At 39.6% G+C, this 21,202-nt stretch overlaps 1 protein-coding gene across 8 annotated transcripts in view; it reads right to left on the reverse strand.

The window, feature by feature from the left end:
• CDH12 (cadherin 12) overlaps positions 1–21,202 on the reverse strand; it is a 391,065-nt gene that overhangs the window by 45,955 nt on the left and 323,908 nt on the right. For all 8 annotated transcript variants that reach the window (XR_003927396.1, XM_030042002.1, XM_030042001.1 and 5 more), the window contains 2 exons: positions 11,086–11,273; positions 1,535–1,788 (listed from right to left, as the gene is read on the reverse strand). Coding sequence is in view for 7 of the 8 variants with exons in the window: in XM_030042002.1 (XP_029897862.1) it covers positions 1,535–1,788; positions 11,086–11,273 (442 nt within the window). In the remaining variant the exon portion in view is untranslated. The remainder of the gene's footprint in view (positions 1–1,534; positions 1,789–11,085; positions 11,274–21,202) is intronic.

Genomic DNA, 21,202 nt, shown 5'->3' on the forward strand with positions numbered 1-21,202 from the left:
GTGATGATTTTTCTTGAGCAGTTGCAAATGTAGGATCAGTAACTAAAGCACTTGAGTCTCCTAGGAGGGTTTGTGAAATAAAAAACTCTCACTGAGGAGCGGTTATACATTCAAATGATTCTGCTGTCATATGAAAAACTGCTCAACAATATGATTAAAGGCTTGCTAGCTGGTTGCAAGAGTATAATTTTCAACAGAATATTGACTTCAGTGGGGCTATTTTCATAGGCTACCACCAGGGAAAAAGGTTCCCACTTCAGTCTTTGTTAGTGAAGGTTTTGATCCTTTGTCAGGGAAGGAACATGTCACAAATTCATTAACAAATACATTTCTGTATTAGAAAACAATGAAAAATGTATTTTTTTAAAAAATAGTAGTGCAACAAACAACATTAGTAATAGTTTTAAGCAATAATTAACAGTGAATTGACAAAGCGGGAGCTAAACAGTCACTGTTACTTGTTAAACATTTGTATACGATTACAATGTATCATCTAGCATGTTTATTGTACATTTTGAGAATATAAGTACTGGGTCAAAATATACATAGTTAATAAACATGGGTTAAAAGGTCCAAATTAAATTTGTACTAAAAGATATATGAATGCGTATGCACTTGGTAGACACTAGTGGCATTTTCCTATTTCATCATAGTCCCATTTGATAAACATTAATATTTAAAGATTGATGACTTCCATTACGTCTGCAATATTTCTCATAAATGTCTGGGAATAAAAATATTTCCTGAAGTCAGGTAGGTCCAGCATGAATCGGTACTAGAAGTATGTGTAATGACTGCCTGCATCTTAGACCGTGTCTGCACAGGAGCTTCCTTATTGGCACCTGAGTCTGGTTCACTTTGTAGTTTTTAATGTGGCTGGAAATATATCAGCAAAATCAATATATTACACTTGTTTAACAGCTCCCCTCTCCCTTTTATTACAGGAAAATAAGCTATACCAGTAAATGAGAGGTTTTGCTGGCAGGGCTTTACTTGCGCTGAAGTCTGCTGAACACAGCCATGTTGGTCGGCAGTCATGTCCCCACGGCCTTAGCCAAGACAGACGTATCAATTATTTACGAAAGCATTTGTTCTTTGCCAGATGTGGAGAGGAAGTGGTTCTTGTTGAAAGGGGCAGTGCTCACTGTATAACACGGGTGTAACACAGACGTAACGTGTACAACCTCCTTTTTTCACTACCGTACTTCAGAGCCGCTTTTGCGGAAGGCCCAGACACCAGGCAAGACAATGTTTTTACTTCCTTAGTCTGAGCACACCATCTCTGAAGTCAGGTCAGTGCACGGTAACTTACATGATCTGTATGAGAAGCAGCTGTCGGCACTTAATGTATTTTTCCAGATAACCCACCCAAACTAGCATGTCTTTTCAGTATTTTTCAGAGCATCAGTTACCTGTTACGGTGACAGAGTTGGAACATTTTATATCTTCTTACTAAGCTCTTCGGCACCGAGTCTGACCGTCAGCAGCACTTTGGGCTGTCTGAGGGTTACTGAAGGAGGAAAAGCTTTCTTACCTAACCGAGCTGCTGCCGGCATCGAGGTCTTGTGCTGTCACTGCACCTATAATGGTCCCCACAGGCGTATCCTCGTAAACCTCCATGGTGTACACAGGCTTGCTGAAAACTGGAGGTTCGTCCATGTCCAACACATTTATCTTCACAGTGGCAGTATCTTTGAATGGACCCACCGAGTGAAACCGATGGTCAAGATGGAGATTGGAGGCCTCGACTTTAAAGGTGTATGCCTTTTTTGTTTCAAAGTCTAATGGCTGTCGAAAGAACAAAAGCAAACCATCAGATTTGACTAAAAATTAAACATTGCAAAATCACTTTGGTAGCATTAATCTGAGGTAACTTAAGATACCTTCAGTGTAAACTTCAGCTCCTGAGCTAATATCTAAACTTGTTTTGCAGTTGATCTCATGCTAAGGTGGTTTCTGAAATAGGCCAGATGAATCATACCCAGGAAATGACTGTTTCTCCACATCAAAAAAATCTGGATGACTGGCATGGATGTAAACAGCTACACTGTAGATGTCTGAAGTTAAATGAGTGAGATTCATCTCTTGCAAATGAGCTGTGTGCAGGTTAGCCAGAGATTTGCATTCACAATCCCCACGCACAAGCAATCAGCTGTCTCCGGCTGATCCGGCTCCTTAAATAGAAGATTTACATTTCTTTTAGCAGGGAAAGCTTTCAGAGGACCATGACAAGGATGAGGATGAGCCCAGATGAAAACTCTGATATATACCAATGGGTCAAACTAAACTTCAGATATGGCTTGGAATATGAATTCAAACTTGATTTGAACCAAGTTTTTCCTGTAAAATGTCTATCTTAGCAGTCAACTGCTATTCTCAGCGTATATTTGAGCTGCATGTACTTTGAAAAATGCAGACTTTGACTCTGCCTTATGATCCTAGGTGTAATCCATAAGGCCTTGAAGGCAGCATAGCAGCTTTTGTGTACCTATCTGGGGTTTCGATGGAAATGCATCCTGCAATCAGATTGTTTTGGTGTGCGTTTCTGGCAATGTGCATCAATTTAGTGACTCTCAAAAACCTTAATGCAGTCTTACTTAGTTGAAAAGACACAGAACCTTTATTTTCAGTTAAAGAGTTGGCTTTCATGTTGTTTTTAACGTTACTGACAGTCTTTTCCTGATGTCTGGGTAACACTGGCACCTAGTGGTTTCTGCCTGTAATTGTCAAGTTGGACATTTTCTAAGGGGAAAGGATGTGCTATCTGGAAAAGACAGCAGGATCACAAGTGTATGAGCAAGAATATTTCAATGTCTGTCTTTTTTTTTTTTTCCCCAGCCATCATTACCGCAGCCTTTCCAGTCATTTGTCACAGCCAGGATAGATTGAAATTCTGCCATTTTCTGTCCTTATCACAACAGGACATAATTGGCCAAATGACTGGCTGGTGTAAATTGAAGTAGCTCCATTAAAATCAGTCGAGTTACCTTGACTTACATTAGGTGAACAGCTAGCGTAATGATTTTAAATCCTTATGAAAGACTTTATAATTTTAACAGACTAGATGGTCAGTCTTTTCTGAGCTGGGAATTTAAAATTAACCATCCAAGTCTATATGCTATAGAAATAATCAGGCTTGAAAGCCAAGTACTACTAACCAATCCACTGCCACATGCGATCATCTTCCTACAGACAAAATTGCCAGCAACAGCCAGTATGAGTTGCAGCTTCGCGACTGGACTGACAGAAAGAAGAAGAAATTAAGGCTAAGAAGAAACAGACAAAATTAAGCGTGGAAGATCTTGTGACCCAGTGGTGAAACCCTAAACTGTTGCCTTCACTACAAATGGACATGCTGCTTCATTATCCAAATTGTTGTCACACTGTCTTTTCAGCTTCTATACTATTCATGTCCACTGTTATGCATGACCAAAAAAATCCACCCCCCCCCAAAAACAACCCCCACCTCACAAACTCGTCTCCAGCTAATTGTATAAATTGTTAACATGTTTTCAAAAACTATGTTAAGGGGAGAAAAGCTGGAGTTTAAAGCACCAGTTTGGAGTGGAAAAAGTCTAAGTATGAGGGTTTAAGGTAGAGATAAACAATTAAGACAGAGAAAGCAAGAAATCTAAGCTCTCAATTAAGTAGTAATTCTAACTGACACCTTGTGTGTATCTTTCATACCCCCAAATTTTCATTAAAACTCTTCAGATTGGCTCCTGTGATGCATGAGCATATTTGCAGATTGATGTACTGACGGCAAGAGGCATAATCTGTGCAGTCCTTGCAGGATGCCATTCACTGAGTTACTCTTCAAGGCAGGAGTACCAGATCACGGTCCTTGGCCAGTGCCCAGTCACAACTTTCACGATGCAAGGGGAAGAGAGTGCTTGTTTGGGGATGGACAGAAAGGAATAAGATTTGAAGCAATTTTGCATATTGGTGTGCTCAGGCTGGCATATTTTAGTGCACAGCTACCCAGAAGGGGGATAAAGTGGTTGCATCATTACTTCTCTCCCCCCAGCACTATGGGGCAATGCTATGGTACATCTTTGAAAAGACAGGTTGATCCCAAGAAAAGAAAATGTTTTCCCACTGTAACCGCAGAGCAACCCATTCCCTCTTTCTGTCCTTCTATGGGTCTGATCATAAATATAGTTAGAGGTTAAACAATAGGCGGCCAATGCAAAGCACAGATGGCACCCAAAATAAGAAGAGACAGGCTGAAAGTGCTGAGCCATCGTCAGAGAAAGAAATCAGTGACAGATTCCCACAAAATAGCAGAATTAATAAGTGAGGCTAAACTGCAACTGAAACGTCTGTGGAAAGATGGGAAATGTTGCAAATGGTAAACCTAGGATTTAATTTCAAAAAGAAAAGATTTTGTACAACATGTATCATGCAGCAAAAGAGTATGGTTTTAATGTATTGTGTTTATGGGGAGTCCATGCTACAATCTCCTGATCAGTTCTGGTCTTCCCAGTGTTGAACAGTTGAGCCATATAGATAGGTATTGACAGTCTCAAGCTTTGTCATTTGTCTGATATGCCCGGAATCTGCCTGAAAGCAGAAGAACTAAATGTCTGCCTAGCTCTCAGACAAAATCTTTTGGATTTTTAAAGATGTTAAAATAGCATTTCTTTGTATTTCTTTTTTTAGTAGATACCACTAAAATCTCTGAAGGAAATGAGTGGTTCACATGATATTTTAGTTGCCTTTTTTTTTTAAACATATTTCACTGTTACATAATAAATGTCTGACAGTGCTCAGTCCTATTTTCATTTAAAATCTGGAATGCTGGTAAGGGTACAAACATAGCAGAATGTTTGAATCTTACAGAAAAAAACCTGTAAGATTATTGAAACATCTTTCAATTAGTCAGATTTTAATGGAATGATTTCATAGAGGTGGTTTTTTTATAAATAAACAATAGAAATATTTATTCCTTCTATAAAAATAATTATATTCAGAAAGCTAAGTTTGAATAAGGCTTTTATTTTACAAAAGTTACGAGTTTTTCCACAGTAAATAGCATTTTTGCTAATATTAAGGCAATGTCTTATTAACTGTGAACTATTCAACAATTAGAGGAGTATTTCTAATTGATATTCTAAGTACCAGTGACGGAATACATGTATTTGGCCCCCCTACTGGTTCTTATCTGCCTTTTCTTATTTTGCAGTTACAAGCTGCTCTATATAGTTGCATAGTAAAGCACTATCAGCATATACACAGCTGTGTGCAGCAAAGGCATTCTACAAATCCCCAAATCAAATAACACATACTGACAAATCACTTTATCTTGCAACTCTGGAATTACCGTGAACAGACCTATTTAGTATGACTACGAAAGCACATAAACAGCTCTGTGTTAGAAATAAATATATTTTGAATTATTAGTGTTTCCCATATTCAAGGTAGAAGTTAAGAAATGCTACTACGTGATGTATCTGTATTAAAACTTATGTATTAGATGGATAGATGGAGAGAGAGAGAATTAAAGAACTGAAAGAAAAAAAAAAGGCGCTGAAAGATATAATGAAATCTGATGAGAAGCACGGCAAGGGTGGGAAAAGGACTATCCTGTCGGTTTGCTCTGCTTCACAAAGAGGCAAGACCGGAAGCTCAAGAAATTTCTACTTTTTATCCACACGTACGAGATACAACAGTAGTGTTTGTGATACAGGCTTTCACGATCAACACCTACAATGATGGAAAAGCCATATTTTGGGATGAGACTGTAAGCCCCAGGACATAAGGATAGTTACGGACCGTAGCTCTGGGTTGAGAGGAAGCGCATATTAACTTAGGCTTGTTTTCATACTAGCATTGTGCTGTTGTAGAACAACTCTGTGTCACATGTGCCCGTCTCAAAACCTGGCAACACTTTCCCCTTAGAGATGGGTTGAGCATCTAGAGATTTTGTGAAATACTGCCATCAGACTATTTGCTGTGCGTTGACACATTTCAGTAACTGCACTTCTGCACTGGATTTTAAATAGCATAAGGAAATCATTGGTATTATAGAGCAGGTTAATTTATTAAAGCAATCTCCAGATCAACCAGGAACATTCATTACTTAGAGATGAGAATGCACAGTAAAAAAATGAGATCTGTAGGGCAAATCTACGGCAAGGGCTATATATTTGGCCAAATCTGCAGTGAGTATTTCAAGATTTGATGGGAAGTGGGCAAAATATAGCTGTGTTCTGTATCTGGAGAAGGGGAGAAGTTGACGAACGATGTCAGGGCTTCAGCTGTTTGCTGCTCTCAAGCATCTTACCCGTTTCCGCAGGTACCTTTCGCTGTTCCAGGAAAAACCAAACCCAACAGCTCTATCTGCAAACTGCCGAGACTGAAGATCTCCCCTTCCTCACTCTTCCCGTCATTCTTCTCTGTGGCTGCCATGATATTTATGAATGTGTCTGCACCCAGGTCACCACTTTCTGCCTGTACTGAAAGGCTTAATATCGCCTGCTGTTCCTCCTCGAAACGTAAAACCACAATTCCCGCTCACGCAAACCCCTGAGTTAGGATTAGAGGCAGACAGTGCCTATGCACGCACGTGCAGAGGGTACTCCCTGCCTCTGCAGGATGAAGGGGTGGGCTGAGCAGCCTGTGCGCTCCTGCTAGTAGAGCAAGTAGTAGCCATAATGCGATTCTGGCTGAGGGACGTCGCGAGCCTGCCTTACGCTCACTGCTGTGGTGTACAGATGCTATCAGACCGCTCTTACGATATAGCAACGTCCCAGCACTACATACACGGGCTGTCCCATGAGCGAGACAACTCAGCTCAGTCAGCAGGCAACCTTCTACTTGCTGACTCCAATTAAAGGTTTTGTAAAAGTGGCCCCTGGGGTTACAAGGAAGCATACACTCCAAATACCTCCCTGCTGCTACTGGGGCTGTTCGCTGTCCCCCCAGTTTCTGTTAGTTTATCATCACTAAAGTTACTGTTTCTCATCATGCCGTGCTACACCCTCCGTGATGTGCTGGGATTTCACGGCTGCAGCTTTGTCACCTGATCAGTTAGCTGTGGCACATGGGTTACAAAAAATAAGAGGCAGATGTTCCCCGAGCTTCCACTGACCCACGTGGAGAAGCTCACCCAGTATAGTGCAGCAGTGTAGGATCATACCAGGTGAAGCCTGGAAACGTTTTTTTCCCTGGGTTTTGATGACACTCTGCACAAATTACTAAAGCGATGTCTGAGCCAGACTCAGTGCCTGAACCCTGCTCAATTTCTGGATTAGCTCATGCTGAGCCAATTAAGAGGCTTCTGCACACAATGGGCTTATCCTATAAACTCATCCTTAGTTTAATAGATTTAGTGCCAGCTGTTCCGTAGAGCTTGGCTCCTTCTGTTTTCCTTTTCTGTTGGGTGTGGTCATTAAAGATTTCTTATCACTTTCAATAAAATCAGGAGCTTGCCCGGGACTGACACATTTTCCCTCCATACCTGGGAGCCCCACTCCCTGCCCCACCTGAGGCCTGAGTGTACCCGAGGAACACTCCGGCACGAAGGAGACGGTCCCTTGTCACCCTGCTTCTTGTAGGGTGCTGCTTCTTGACACTCACTGTAGTTTGCTGAAGCATTCAGGCAGGACGACAGATACTATATCAATATAAAACCCAATAAACAGTGTATTAAACAGCACCAGACAAGGGAAGAAATTGGTCATTCTATTCCTAATATAGTAATATTTCTTACTCTTATAGAGAACTGTATGCAGCACTATCCTAAAGCCAGATATTTCCCCCTCTTTTTACTGATACTATTTTCCCTTTGTTTTTGAGAGAGGAAGCTATTACAGTACTAACCACACAGTGGTGCTAAATGGCATTTGGATCTTTTCTTCAGCAGAATATAAGAAAAGCTATTCCATTTCTAATATATGTAAATAGCACAAGAGTAGTAGCAATCAAGCTTATATTGGACCATAGCACAAAAATAAATTAGCAACCAAAACAGATGATTTAAGATGTGCACCTTGTCCAGCTGTAGCTGTTTGTGCCCATTTAGTGTCTGAGAAGCAGAGAATGGCTTTTTGCCTTCACCAATGCACTTAGCATGCTGAAAAGAACAGTTTGGCTTGTGCAATTTTTTATCATCAATTGTATTTTGCACCAAAAATAAATGTAGTCCAGGAAGGCTTCATTTTTCTCAATTTTTATATGAAATGTCTCCATGGTTTTTTGCATAACAACAGAACAAAAAAACATCTATGCAGTGACTGACAGTTTCTGGCTGCAAGAAATTGTTCAGGAAAAATAAAAGCAAACTTTATAAATGGTTTTGAAATGGCTCAGCACTGAATTACTGCAGCACTTACAGCATCACAATATGCTATGATACAGAAAAAAGGGCAAACCTCTTTTTAAAGTACATGGCACTTTTTATTAGTGGCTTTGACTGTTTATTACTTATAACTCATAATTGAAAGTGTTGGTCCTATTCATTCACCAGCTTTGATTTAAAGAAAGGCTTAAATGCATACCTAACTTAAATATTTGTGTAATCCCACAAGGTCAAATCAGTGTTTTGAACGCCATGCAATGTGAAATTGCTTCTCTGCAGGCAAATGAATACTGCTGTTGCAGGCTTGCACAGTACGGGTAGCATGCATTTTAATAGGTGTCCACAGAATTGTGAATTTCCAGCACTTCTGAAAATCTGAAAACTGCAACCCATGAAAACACATTTATATTATTACAAGCATTTATATTATTACAAGCATAGAGGATATGACAAGACAACTGAGTTAGCAGTATCTTTAAGAATCTGGATTGCTCTTGTTTAACCTGGGATCCAGCAAGGAACTTAAGTGGATGGATTTTGGATGATTCCAAAATGTCTTAAAACACTTGGATCATTTGAAGCTTAGTGAATGGGACCTTTTCCCTGAGCAAAATTTTGTGAAGGGCAATGTGTAGGGTCTGCATAAAGGCATTCTTTGCTGGAGGACCTGCGTGTTGGGTTTATCTTCTTTCCACACTGCTGCATAGAACAAAGCTGGTATTTCCTGACCTTCACAGCATGTCGCTGTCCCCAGGCTCACCATGATGAAGACGATTAAGAAGGGATTAGAATTTTTTTTTTCCCTTCCTGTTCAGTGACAGAGATCTATCATTTACATTAGGCAACATCAACCGATGCTCTGCTGTTGTAAAGTGCCCTAAACTTTCAGATATGCCATATCTTGTTACTGAAAAGACTAATAAATGCAGCAAAATACAACGACCAACTCTAAAGTATCTGAATATAGAACTAGCTGTGTCTTTTTAAAAAAAAAAAAAAAATCAGTCGTTCAATTAGATATTATATAGTGCCCCATATAGCAGTCTCAAAAGTGGCCAGGCATTTTGTCTGTGCTGGTCCTAAGATAAGTGCATCAGGCAACTTCACATGTGAATGCTCTTCATCAGCAACAAATATTATATGCATGCTGTTTACATCTGCATTGGCAATTTGACTGTTTTGTCTATACGGTCTAATATATACCTACTTAACCGTAAGTATGGAAAAATTCCATTGCTGTGTATAAAAACAAGCAGCACAGCTGAGGCTTAGGACTAATCCAGGGAGAACTGAATCCTATCAAAAACCTACTCTTGATGCTCAAACATTCATTTTTCAAGGGCTCCCACTCATTGCCGGTTCCGACTTGCAGCGCATACGGAGGGGCAGGCAGCTGCTCAGCCTGCCAGTTCCAGTTGGAGCTATTTCTGAGTCATCTGCGTGGAGGGGAAAAGGTGAGCAGGACGATTTTTAAAAATGAAACAAAGTTTACAAATTCACCGAAGGAGGAAGCGGTACATTCAAACTTTCAGTCAGAAAAGAAGGCGGCTGTGAAGAGTGCAAAGAGTTTGTGTCTCATTGACCAATCACTTCCTGTGAGTATCATAGCTTCCATTTTATGTCGCTAAACCTAGCAGAAGAGTAAGTGACTTGACATCATCTGGTCCTTTAATGCATCCATGGATAATTTACTATTTCATGGGTCAAGAGGCTGAAGCCAGGAATTTCGTTGTTTGAATGAGTATAATGCAAATACAGATCCATGGTCAGAGCCGGGGGAAATTCAAGTACCTAAATTCTCAATTTTATCAGAACTAAAGCTTCTCTTTTCCTAAAGCTTGTCTTAATACACACGTGCAGAAGTCTTTCCTTCCCAGACCCTTGCGAAGTGTTCAGCTCATAGATGTGTTTATTTTACAAAAATTATACCTACAAGCATAAGCTGTCTATAAAACATAACCTGGCCTTTCAAAATCAGCTGGTGGTTCAGATTTCTTTCTACTAACAAGTTGATCATTGGTGTACATGTACATGTCTGGGCTCAGAAGACAACCATTCGTTAAAATGTGACAGTCCCTATTTTGGATCTCTCCTACTGAGTGATTTAATCACTAAATTCCAAATAATACTTACCCTTTCCATCGTCGAAACTCATAAATTCAGTAATCTTGAACTTATTCTAGTACACTAAAGCACCATCAACAACTAAGATGCAGTTTTCTCCCTTGCATGAATATCTGATAACCAGCTATGTGGGACACTATTAGGAGACTGGAAGTAGGACATGTCGATTTGCAACCATTTGGGACTCCTCTACCCTGAGTAAAAACTGAGTTCACCATAGTACTGTACAACAGCTTCATTATTAAAATAACAAGCATAAAATCAAAATTTTCAAAATAAAATGCTTATAAGTGAAAATGAAAGATACTATCTCAAACATAAAATATAGCTCTTTCATTCCATGCTCTGAACTGGAGAATTTTTCACATGGTTTTAGGTGGAAAACTTCCCATAAAAGAGAAATTATACTTTTTAGACAGAGATAAGAATTACTTCCCTGCCATTAAAACTGACATTATTTATGAAAAGTCATACCTGATTATATATGAAGTGAAACACTAAACTCCAATTTCTTTTAAGACTAAGATCACAACCACAGATTCTAATAAAGACATAAACTACAGTGTGTTACTTGTGAGGTATAATTGCACAACATTAAATTCTCTTACCTAGTTTCTCACTTGAGCCATAGGTACATACACCCCATAGGTGCCACATACCTTTTTCAGTTTGATGACTCCTTCCTGGGTGTTCTCATCTGTTGTGATGTCAAACAAGTTTCCTCCATCTCCTGGAACTATATTGTACTCGATTTCTGCATTTTTCCCAAAATCAGGGTCCACAGCTCTGATCCTTCCAATAGCAGAACCAACGTGAGAGGACTCAGGTACTTTTAAATGGAAGATACCTGTGACAAAGTGGTAGACAGTCATTTTGGGGATTTCTTGCTAATTAACATAGTATGTCTGATTAAAACCATGGTGCCTGTGCAAAACAAACAACAGCCTTAAATCATTCAGTTAGAATGAGATCAAAACAACCAAGGATTGGAAAAAGACATGCATGTTTTACCCACTGATTTCCCCTACTTTGTAGATTTGGTCCAGTGCAACTGTAAGGACCTTAGCACCTCTATCTCTTGAGATATCTATCTATACTTCTATCTTTAATTTTAATTTTACCCATATTGTTGACTCTTTTGAATTAAATTCTACTTGTAGACAGCACATGTTTGTAAGCATTTTCCGCCTTCAATGTTTAACAGTTTTTAGTATCTGAATTTTTGTCTTGTTTGAGAATATATTTCTATGCATTTCACAGTAGTGGAAAGGAAAAATTCAGCAGAAAAAGGATGTCCACCCATTTCTGTAATATTCAGTATTATAAGTACATGTACAACTCCTTGTGGGGTGGCAGATATAGAGTATTGTTTATACATTAGCCACCAGAGGGTGCTCTTACTAAAATTTCAGTGCTAAATAAAAAATTTTTAGCTCTGCACACTGGTATTTTCAGTTTATTTACTATTAGTGGTAATAAAAGTTACAAAAGAAAAACCCACAAGAAAACTACACACTTTTAAGACAAGCATTGCCACCAATGTGTGAGGACAAAATGGTTTCATTCGGGGAGACAGCTACGTTGAAAAAATGCTTGATATAATAGCTAAACTAGCTAAAAGGAAAGGTCCAAAGTACTTTGAGCAGCCTTGACTTTAACGCCATCAGTAGCAGCAGCCCTTAGTTATAAGACCATGCCCTGGGTTAAGCAGACTGCTTAACCGGTGGGTTAAGCACCGGTGGGCTGCACCTCTGCCTGGGCTCGTTACTTCGCACGGCTGCCCGCTAACACCACCACGACCAGTATTTCCAGCGGGCAAGGACCGCTCGCCTTTCTTCACGCAGCAGCCTTGGCGGTCCAAACCCGGCAGCAGCTTTTGGAGCTGATTTCGGTGGGCCCGGGATGTTTTGATTCTCAACAGAGCTAGCATTTGCTCGCCCCACCATTTCGTTTCCCTGGGTCAGCCTCCAACGGCTCTCGCAGAGCAGCCCCTTTGGCACGGGAGAACGTCGGCGATGGCCTTCTCCGTTCCTCTACATGTGAACGCGGAGGAGGAAATTTACACCTCGTTTTCAATAGTACGGCGGGACAGGCACTGTCACTAGTGGGAGGCATATTAGGGGGATGTCTCAGAGATTTCCGCCTGGTAGTGGCTCAGTCACACTTCACAAAATAAGGCTCTGAGAAGTTGTATATCATGTAACAGCAGGATAGATGACACTCGCATCCAGGCGCTGAATTAAACAGCAGACGCTGTTCCCTGTCGTTATCTCCTTACAATGCATGCTGTGTCAGCATTTTCAGCTTTACAGTATTTCCAGGTGAGGAAAAAAACGACATTAACACTGCTGGATTAGGAATAAACCTACACTTCTGTGAGCTAGTAGTTTGGGCTATAGTACCTATATAATTGTCTGATTGCCTCTGAAAAAATGTGTTTTGTCTGCTTCCTCCCTCTTCCCATCAGTATGCAAAGTATACCTGAAGGCAAAACTTGCTTTGGTTGGTTGAGAAAAATCCCTGTAAGTAAAGTCTGCTTGTGTCAGCATCCACATTTGGACATTACCATATGTAGCGTTGTAGTACTCATTGACTGAGCTACTAAAGGTTGTGCAATTATCATTTTGCTATTTTTTGCAAAGGAACATACTAAAGGGATCTTTCCTTCTTCTTTTTCCAAGGGAATGTACTAAAGAAAGGCTTACTTTTTTTTCTTCTTCTTAACAGCTGGAAAGGAGCACTATGATGCAAAATATTATCAAGACAAGACTAGCCTCAGCTATTTCTTAGTTGTACTTCAAGACCTCTAAGTAAAGAATAAAACTTTAACATGGTCTGCAGGAGACAATCACAAATCCTCCTATTATCTAACATCACTTACAAATCCGTGTATTACTGGGTCTCTGCTATGCAAGTTATGCAGAAGAGGTGGAAGAAAAGGGATCCAAAAGGGCTTTGCCTACACTTGAATCTTGTATTACGTTTCCACAACACAGTTCTAGCCCTGATCCCCAGGTCTTTTACAGACACTTACACTGGAAGACAGAAATCATCGCTGCAGAGTTACCTCTTTACAGCCACAATTTTGGTGAACGTAAAATGTAAGAGCATATGATAATGGATTTCTCCTTCTTTGCCTAGTTGATCTATTCTTAGTGAACTGAAGAGCACTCAGATTCATTAAAACAAACATTTCTCTATAAAATATCGTACCTGGCTGCAAAGCGTATGGGACTTAGATGAAGTCAGAGAAACACTACATTACTCATTTCAGATTGTTTAGGCTTTTATCAGTTATTCCCAATGACTTGGCATTTCATCACTTCCAGAAATTCAACAGCAATAAAGATGGGGTCATTCAGATTAATTTGAAACTCTGAAGTAATCTTCAACTCTGCCAGAGTCAGATGTCTGAAGATGTAGTATGTAATTACACTGCCATCGTCCTCCTGTAATATTATCTTCACAGCATATGGAAGCTGTTAATGGTGCTACTGTGACAACATACTTTCAGAATAAAATAAATGAAAACAAATAATGTATATTGTTGCCAGCTCAGGGAAAAACTTCAAGAGAATATAATGTATAGCATGAAGACCACCTTTTTTCTCCCCCCCAGCCCGAAAATAGCCTTTGTACAGAGGACATTTGAAATGATCAATACGTGCTGCACATGAAATGGAACAGAAAGAGTTTTGTAGAATTTATTTTTCTGTTTCTAGAAGACATTACTTCTTGTTGTGGACTTGCTGTGACAGTTTAGCATTATTCAGTTTTTATTGTCCATTTCGCCTGTATACACTACTACCTCCATTTGCTATAGAGGTATATTGAAACAGGCCTGAGTAACAGCCTTTTACTCCCAAAGGTCCTGAAAACCTTGTTCTCTGCAGCTTCTAGGAATGATGGAACAAGCAGCTCAGGCAAACTTGTGCAGCAGCTGGTTACACTGCTCAAACAGCTCTGTCAAATTTTGTAGATTGTCTCCTGTGACTTCTCTGCCTACAAAAATCTTTTCTTCTACTTGCATAAATCTCTTTAAAATGTGTTTTCTGAGTTTGCTGCTGGCTTTTGTAAAGGATGAGTGATATGGGATGTACTAAAGGAGCAAGCCCTTACTTCCCTCAGACTGTGCTACGAAACCGGACTCTGCAACTAGTTACCCTTTTGCTGTGTGTTGCAGGCAAGTCGGAATATTTTCACATATAGGAAAGTTAGTAGGAATGCATATTGCCTGGTCAAGATTTTTCACTCTGTTGTAAATGGCATTTTAATAAAAAAAAAAATAATGTTATTTTTAAGGCCAGAAGTCATGTGCCTGTTGACATGCTTAACTTATGAAACACTTCACACTTAAATGACACTTAAAATTCAAGCCAGAATCCAAAACTAGAGAAAGCCCAGTGATTACGTAGCTTAGCATAAGCATTCAGGCATTCCCCTATAAAGCCTGGGTAGTCTCAAGGTGCAAAACTTCCTCCGAGTTTCAGGTTGAGCAGCATCAATGAGGATGATAAAAATGAATGAGTGATGATGCTGTTGAAGCTTTTAGGCTGAAATCACTGGTAAGGCGTATCACTCGGCCCCAAAAGCATTCAGGAAACCAAGGTGGAGGTGAGCTAACAGCTCATACACGCTGCCTCCCAGCTCCTAAAACAAAGATGGTTCCAAAGCACATAGCGGGAGAAATCAGAGCTGAGTAAGTGACAGGTAATCAGTCATATTGACTGAAATTCAGCACACATTTACAGTTCCTTTGACATGATTAGATTAGGTTTAGTTTTTAAGGCTCAAAAGCTGTTCTGGGGTTTGATTTTTACTTACAAAGGGTTTTTTTGTTTTGTTTTGTTTCTCCACACCTGCAGTTTACAGGTACACCACCATTTACCAAAAAGGTTTTCAATTCTGATGAGAATAAGAAATGAAAACCATCATTACATCTCATCAGCAAAGCAACCATTGAGCAATAACCCAGGTTAGCATCTAAGGACTTAAGCTAAATGCATAATGACTTTCAACCAAACAGCTGTAAATGGTATCTGAGCTTTTTTCTTATCTGTCACCATACATGTACTGTGTGTATGCAAGATTATCCTCTCCTGCTTTTTCTTTGTCTATATTTTTTTCAGTTCTCTTTGGCAGCTGCCAAAGTATTGCATTGCAGTTAATCGTGATAGCATGAATCTTATAGGCAACAACACTGAAATAAAATACTTTCTTTCTCTTTGACCTAAATCTTTAATGTTTTCTCAGAAAAAAAAGAATCAGATTACGTATATTATAATATTCTTGTTAGCTTAAATTACCAAGGCGTTTCAGTTTTTATCGTGGCCAGGTTGTAAGGGCACTGATTTCTGTCTGTTTAGGCAGAATCCAAAAAGACAACCATTCATATTTACGTGCTGGTGTTTTAACAATAGTGCAATAGGCAAAAGAAAGGACACTGTAAATAGAAGCAGCTACTCGGGATACTAAACCTGCTACACCAGCTACAGCTAATCAGCCTAGTAATTAGCGGCATCTGATACACATGCTCCTAAAACTGGGAAGATGTGATGTAGCCCAGCAGCGAGATAGACTCGTGCCTCTCCTGGCTGCGGGTCTGTGCCCTGCGGGAGGCTGGGACCTTGCGCAGGGAAGAGAACGGCCGGGCTTTGTCACCGTGTGCCCTGATGCACGTCGTGCACGACCTGGCATCGGCCGGTAAAACTTCAGTTACGGCGAGGCTTCTTCCACCCTCGAACCCACTGTTCTGAGTTAGGGTTTATGGCCTCATTAGATACAGCATAGCCATTCTTAAAAATTCCTGGTTCTCTGCTGTGGATCCCAAAGTTCACACCTAGCAAGAGCTACATCTCCCCAGACTGCAGAGATCCTGGATGTCCAAGGGTCCCCAGTTCCCCAAGGGAAAATGAGCAGAAGCAAAACCCCTTTGGAGTTTGAACCTGCCCAAGTTTAGGGTAATCCACATGGTGGAGCTTCCCCAGAGCTGGCCGCTGCTGAGCCAGGACTCTAACAGCCCCTCAGGTGGGCTACCAGACTGAGTTTTTGAGGCCATCCCTTTCTTCCTTCCCTAAAGGGGAAAAAAAGTTCATCATATCTGGTATAATTTTTGGATACTGAAAAATTTCAGTTTAACCATTTGCAGTTTTTTTCCACTGATAAGCTGTCGTCAGAAAGCTTTCTAAAAAAACCCCTCCCCATTGCATGTCAGAGACTAATTCCACAGGTCAAAATATCCCCCTTGTTGGAGCAAGGGTTCAGAAAATGGGAAATGCCAGTTCATTTTCTCGGCTGAAGATATGCAGACCCACAGCTTCTGTCTCCAAAGACCGCTGGGTGTAGCAAGGACAATAGAGAATGTTCTGTTTAACAGCATAAAGTAGAAATAACTCTAGAAGCAGTTGTTTGGAGACACAGGCACTCAGGTGTGTGTGTCCTAATACCAGGGAAGAATAATACTTTATCTTCTGTGAAGAATCTTAAATCTTCTTTTGTGTGGTGACACAGTTTTACTCGGAGGGGAAGAAAATGCTCATTTCTAGAACTTCCTCAAGTTTATAATTAAGGGTTTCTCCTAGATGATATGGAGTTGAATTCTGACAAGCTGAGGAGACCAAATCAAGTTCCTGAGAAACTGCTATAATCATGCTGTTATTACTGTATAGGAAAGATCCCACCATTATCACTTCCCCTTCCATTGGTCTTGCTATATGGAAAAGTGGTGCCTAAATGGTCATCTGTGCAAAGTCTGACTGTCAATGCATTCATGTGTTAGACAGTGTGCTTCCTGGATCTCTGAGGGCTTATGTGGAAAATCAGTTCTAGATGATCAACTCCAGTATGTATCATGACCAATAAAGAACTGTTCTGCTAATATCCAGTCTACTGATTAAGAAATTATTATCTAACAAAAAAAGTCAGTAATAAAAAGTCCAAAATACAACGAGAAAAATAATTGTTTGGGGTTATAGTCTAAAAGCTTGAATTGAAAGATTTTATGTAAGTCATGTAGTGGTTATAAAGAATTATCAAGGTGTAGCATGCCTTACGGACAGAAAAAGGATAGTTTTCAGGAGAAAATGTCTTTGCTTTCTCAGAATCTCAGGCAGCATGTAATTGGCATTTATCAGGTAGGTCTATTGGTAATATTCTGGTGATCACACCATCACCATAAAATAAATCAATACACTTATTCCCTCTATAAAGTTTAAATTGCATGATATATGTGAAACGTTAACATGATGAAAAGTATATTGCCGAGGATGGGACACAGAGTTCGTAATGCTCTGCTTAACATCTCTGCTTCTTAAATATCTTGCGGGAGCTTTTTTGTATTTTCTTTATTACTCTGGCACAAAATATAATAACACAATTTCACTACAATTCATTCATTCTCAAGAATGTGGTCAAACCATTTACTTTAGGATCTAAGCCAAGTGCTCTAAATCATCTGTATTGGAAGAATCATTTTTCCCTCCATCGACTAAGGAAATTAGGTCCCTATCTTTACTCCTCTGAGTCACACCTAAGTTGTATGTCTAAAATCACCTAAACAAAACATGCTCAACATCTGTATTACTCAGAAGAGTCCCTGTGAAGCTTTGATTTTCACACATTCATTTGGTACATTTTATGTAAATGGCTTTCCCTAAAATATATATTACTTTTCTTCACCATGTTGGCACAGCCTGAAGCAGAAGATTATTATTTTTAAAGATAAAAATGTGATAACATCAAGTACAAGTGCATAATAGTTTACTGTTCTTTGTTTTAAGTTTTGGTTTACTGTGTGCAGTTTCCTTAAAATACTTGCGATTTAGTGTGTGATATAGACCAAAAAATAATGATGCAAAAGGATGGCAATTGGCCTCACATTTGTAGTCTCTTATACTTTACAGCAAGTATGATCAACTTATCAAAAGTGATGTTTACGTCTTCCAATTTAAGTGTTTAAAGGTGAGATCTCTATATAAGTACTGCTACTTCTGCAATGAAATCTGTGGATAGTAAGTGCTTAATTATAGATCCTTCTCTCGAGAGCATTGGCAATCACATTTATAAGATAAACAAATTTGCTGTGGAAGCCACTGAGAAAAAAACAATTGTCACTAATTCGAGAGAAAACCTCAAAGAGTTCCTCTAGAATATTTCCGTTATTTTCTTTTTATTTTCATAGCATTCTTTATGCAAAAATTCAACCAAACATGTATTTTGGACTCAGAGAAGAGACTTTCAAAACTGCTTGGTATCTGCAGCTCCTATTGCTGTCAGTAGGAACCGTTGGGATTGTTGCAAGCATTTTATGGGCATCCCATTTAGTGCTTTTACAAGGAGTGGAGCACTCCTGAAAAATCTGACTATAACTGTGGTTGTTAGGTATTTCTGAAAATCATGAGCCTAAACTATTGTGATTATAATTAGATAATTACATATGGTCTGTTTCACTGCACGTTGCACTGTAGCCTCTAAATTTTCAGAAAGCAGGCCCACCACGGTCAGAAGCAGAAAGGCTGTGTTGATTTCTTACTTGGGCGGAAGGCCTTGGGGAAAAAAAGGCAGATGCTGCCAGAAATGATAGTCACGCAGCAAGTGACACTGTACCCTGTGAGTAACTTTGCAACCAGTTGTCAAGGCATTGCAAGGCAACCCCATGCTGTTAAACCTGTAGCCCCAGCTACTCTTCAGTATCAGAGAGTAGGTGGAGATGCATGATGCTTTCAAGCCATCCCAAGGTTACCGTAGATAATTTCATGCATCCAATCTAAATACTCTCTGTGTTTTGAATGAATAATTTCTTCACCGCTCCCCACAGAAAACACATTGGGGTGGAATGAATGTCATGATTCCTGCCAAAGGTTGTTGAATTTCTATGAACCGTATTTGTTTACACCTTCTATACAGAAGGTAGCAGATGTAAAATACAATTATTAATGATAATAATCTACTATGATGATAATGATGTGTTTAAAAATAATTGACCTATAAATCTTGCTGTTAATGATCAATTACCACTTAAACCTGATGACAGGGGGGAAATGAATTGGATAAGTGCAGACTAACAACAGAATTTTATGACCAATAGATAATATTTAACTTCTAACCACTATTGTGCTCACTTGTATTTCTTGGACTATTGTTTACTGTGCAATCAGAGCATTACATTTTACCTAGTGACAAATTACCCGTATTTTTCATTGGTTATAGAATAACTATATTTTTTTCATGCTCTGCTTTGCAGCTGAGGGTTCAGTCTCTCTCAGTTCAGACCTTTAAAGAAGTTTTTGTTTCATTCACTCAGTACTCCAAACAGTCCTCTAAGAATGGCCTTTGCTAGCTATGCAATCTTGAGAAAGTTAAAAAACAATATAAGTGTAGCAGACATAAAATTTACTAAACATTTAGTGTTTTGAGAATCTATGGCAATGCAGTATTTCTCCCTCCAGTTTATTTCTCTTTTTTTTTCAAAATTTTATGCTTTGGTTGGGTTTTGTGTCATTGTTCAGCCTGAATCAAATGTTTCGCTCTTAAGAAGCTTTATGATCAAGATCATGCAACAGTGACAGCTACCAAAAAGAAAGAAGTTTCTAGGAAGATTTTACTAGACTACATCCACTCTGGGGGGCAAATCAGCTCTTGCTGAAAGTGCTTGAAGAATTCTGATGTGGAAAGGAATAAGAAAAAAGTAAAAGAAAGTTGGCATAAGTGTAAATAGAAGTCTGTATAGATGCTGAATTTTATGTTAACTCCTTTACGTTGCACACACACAAATAGTAACAGAAGCTTACTTAACTGTCAGGTGCTGTGACCCGAGGTGGGCTGCATGGCCTGGATTGCAAAGCATAGGCTCAAAAAAGCTACAACTGTACAAAGAAATTTCATGTACCAGCTGTACTCTGCAGCCCAGAAGCTAGCCAGTATAGAATGGCCTATTTCCATGTTATTAAATTCTTTTACTCACACCAAAATAGGTCAGCTTCAGGGAAAGTGACTGCAGAGAATAGGTCCTGATCTGTACTAATTTCCCTAAATGCCTGAATTTGTCTGGGAAAGCTTGACTTGGTGTTGGTCAAAACTGTGCCCGGTGACTGTGCTAAGCCTAACAGTACGGATGATTTAAATGCCCAGGAACTTTGTCCGACACTCTCATGTCCTTATTTAAGTCTTCAAAGCAAAATAAAAACGAATCGTTGTATACCTTCTTTTAGTCTATGTAAAAATGTCTATAACCGCATTGATTAAGTGGTGGTGCAGAAAAAAATAAGAAGTACAGAGGCTTTTTTATGACTAGCTGTCAAACGCGTAGCTAACTCGGGTGGGTCAAATAGAAACAGCAGGCAAGGGTCACTGAGCTGTGTGACAGTCTAGTGGGCAAACCAAGCAAGACGGAGCTGTAAAGAGCTTATCTGGGGTGGTGAAGACTCACGAGCTCACTAGAGCAAAATGTGGCGAGACTCAGAGATGGAAGTGAACAAACAAATGATAAATTATTTTAGCAGTGGTATTATTGGGGAGAAAAAAACCACTTGGGGAGGAGCAGGAAGAAATGGCCACACTCTAGTTACAAGACAAAAATGAGATCAAGGACAAATTTGTGTCTCTTTCAGGAGAAGGGAGACAAAGACTGCATGTTGAATGTAAGGATAGACAGGGTGAGGAGGAAAGAGAAGGCCAGAGGAGGGGGAGACAGAGATGCAGATAGTACAGAGGTGTGAGACTTGGAAGGAACCTGGATTAAAGAGGAGTTACCCTAAGCCCTCCTCTGATTCCTGTAAG

This window comes from Aquila chrysaetos, chromosome 18 (assembly GCF_900496995.4).
Source record: "Aquila chrysaetos chrysaetos chromosome 18, bAquChr1.4, whole genome shotgun sequence".
NCBI classification, from domain to species: Eukaryota; Metazoa; Chordata; class Aves; order Accipitriformes; family Accipitridae; genus Aquila; species Aquila chrysaetos.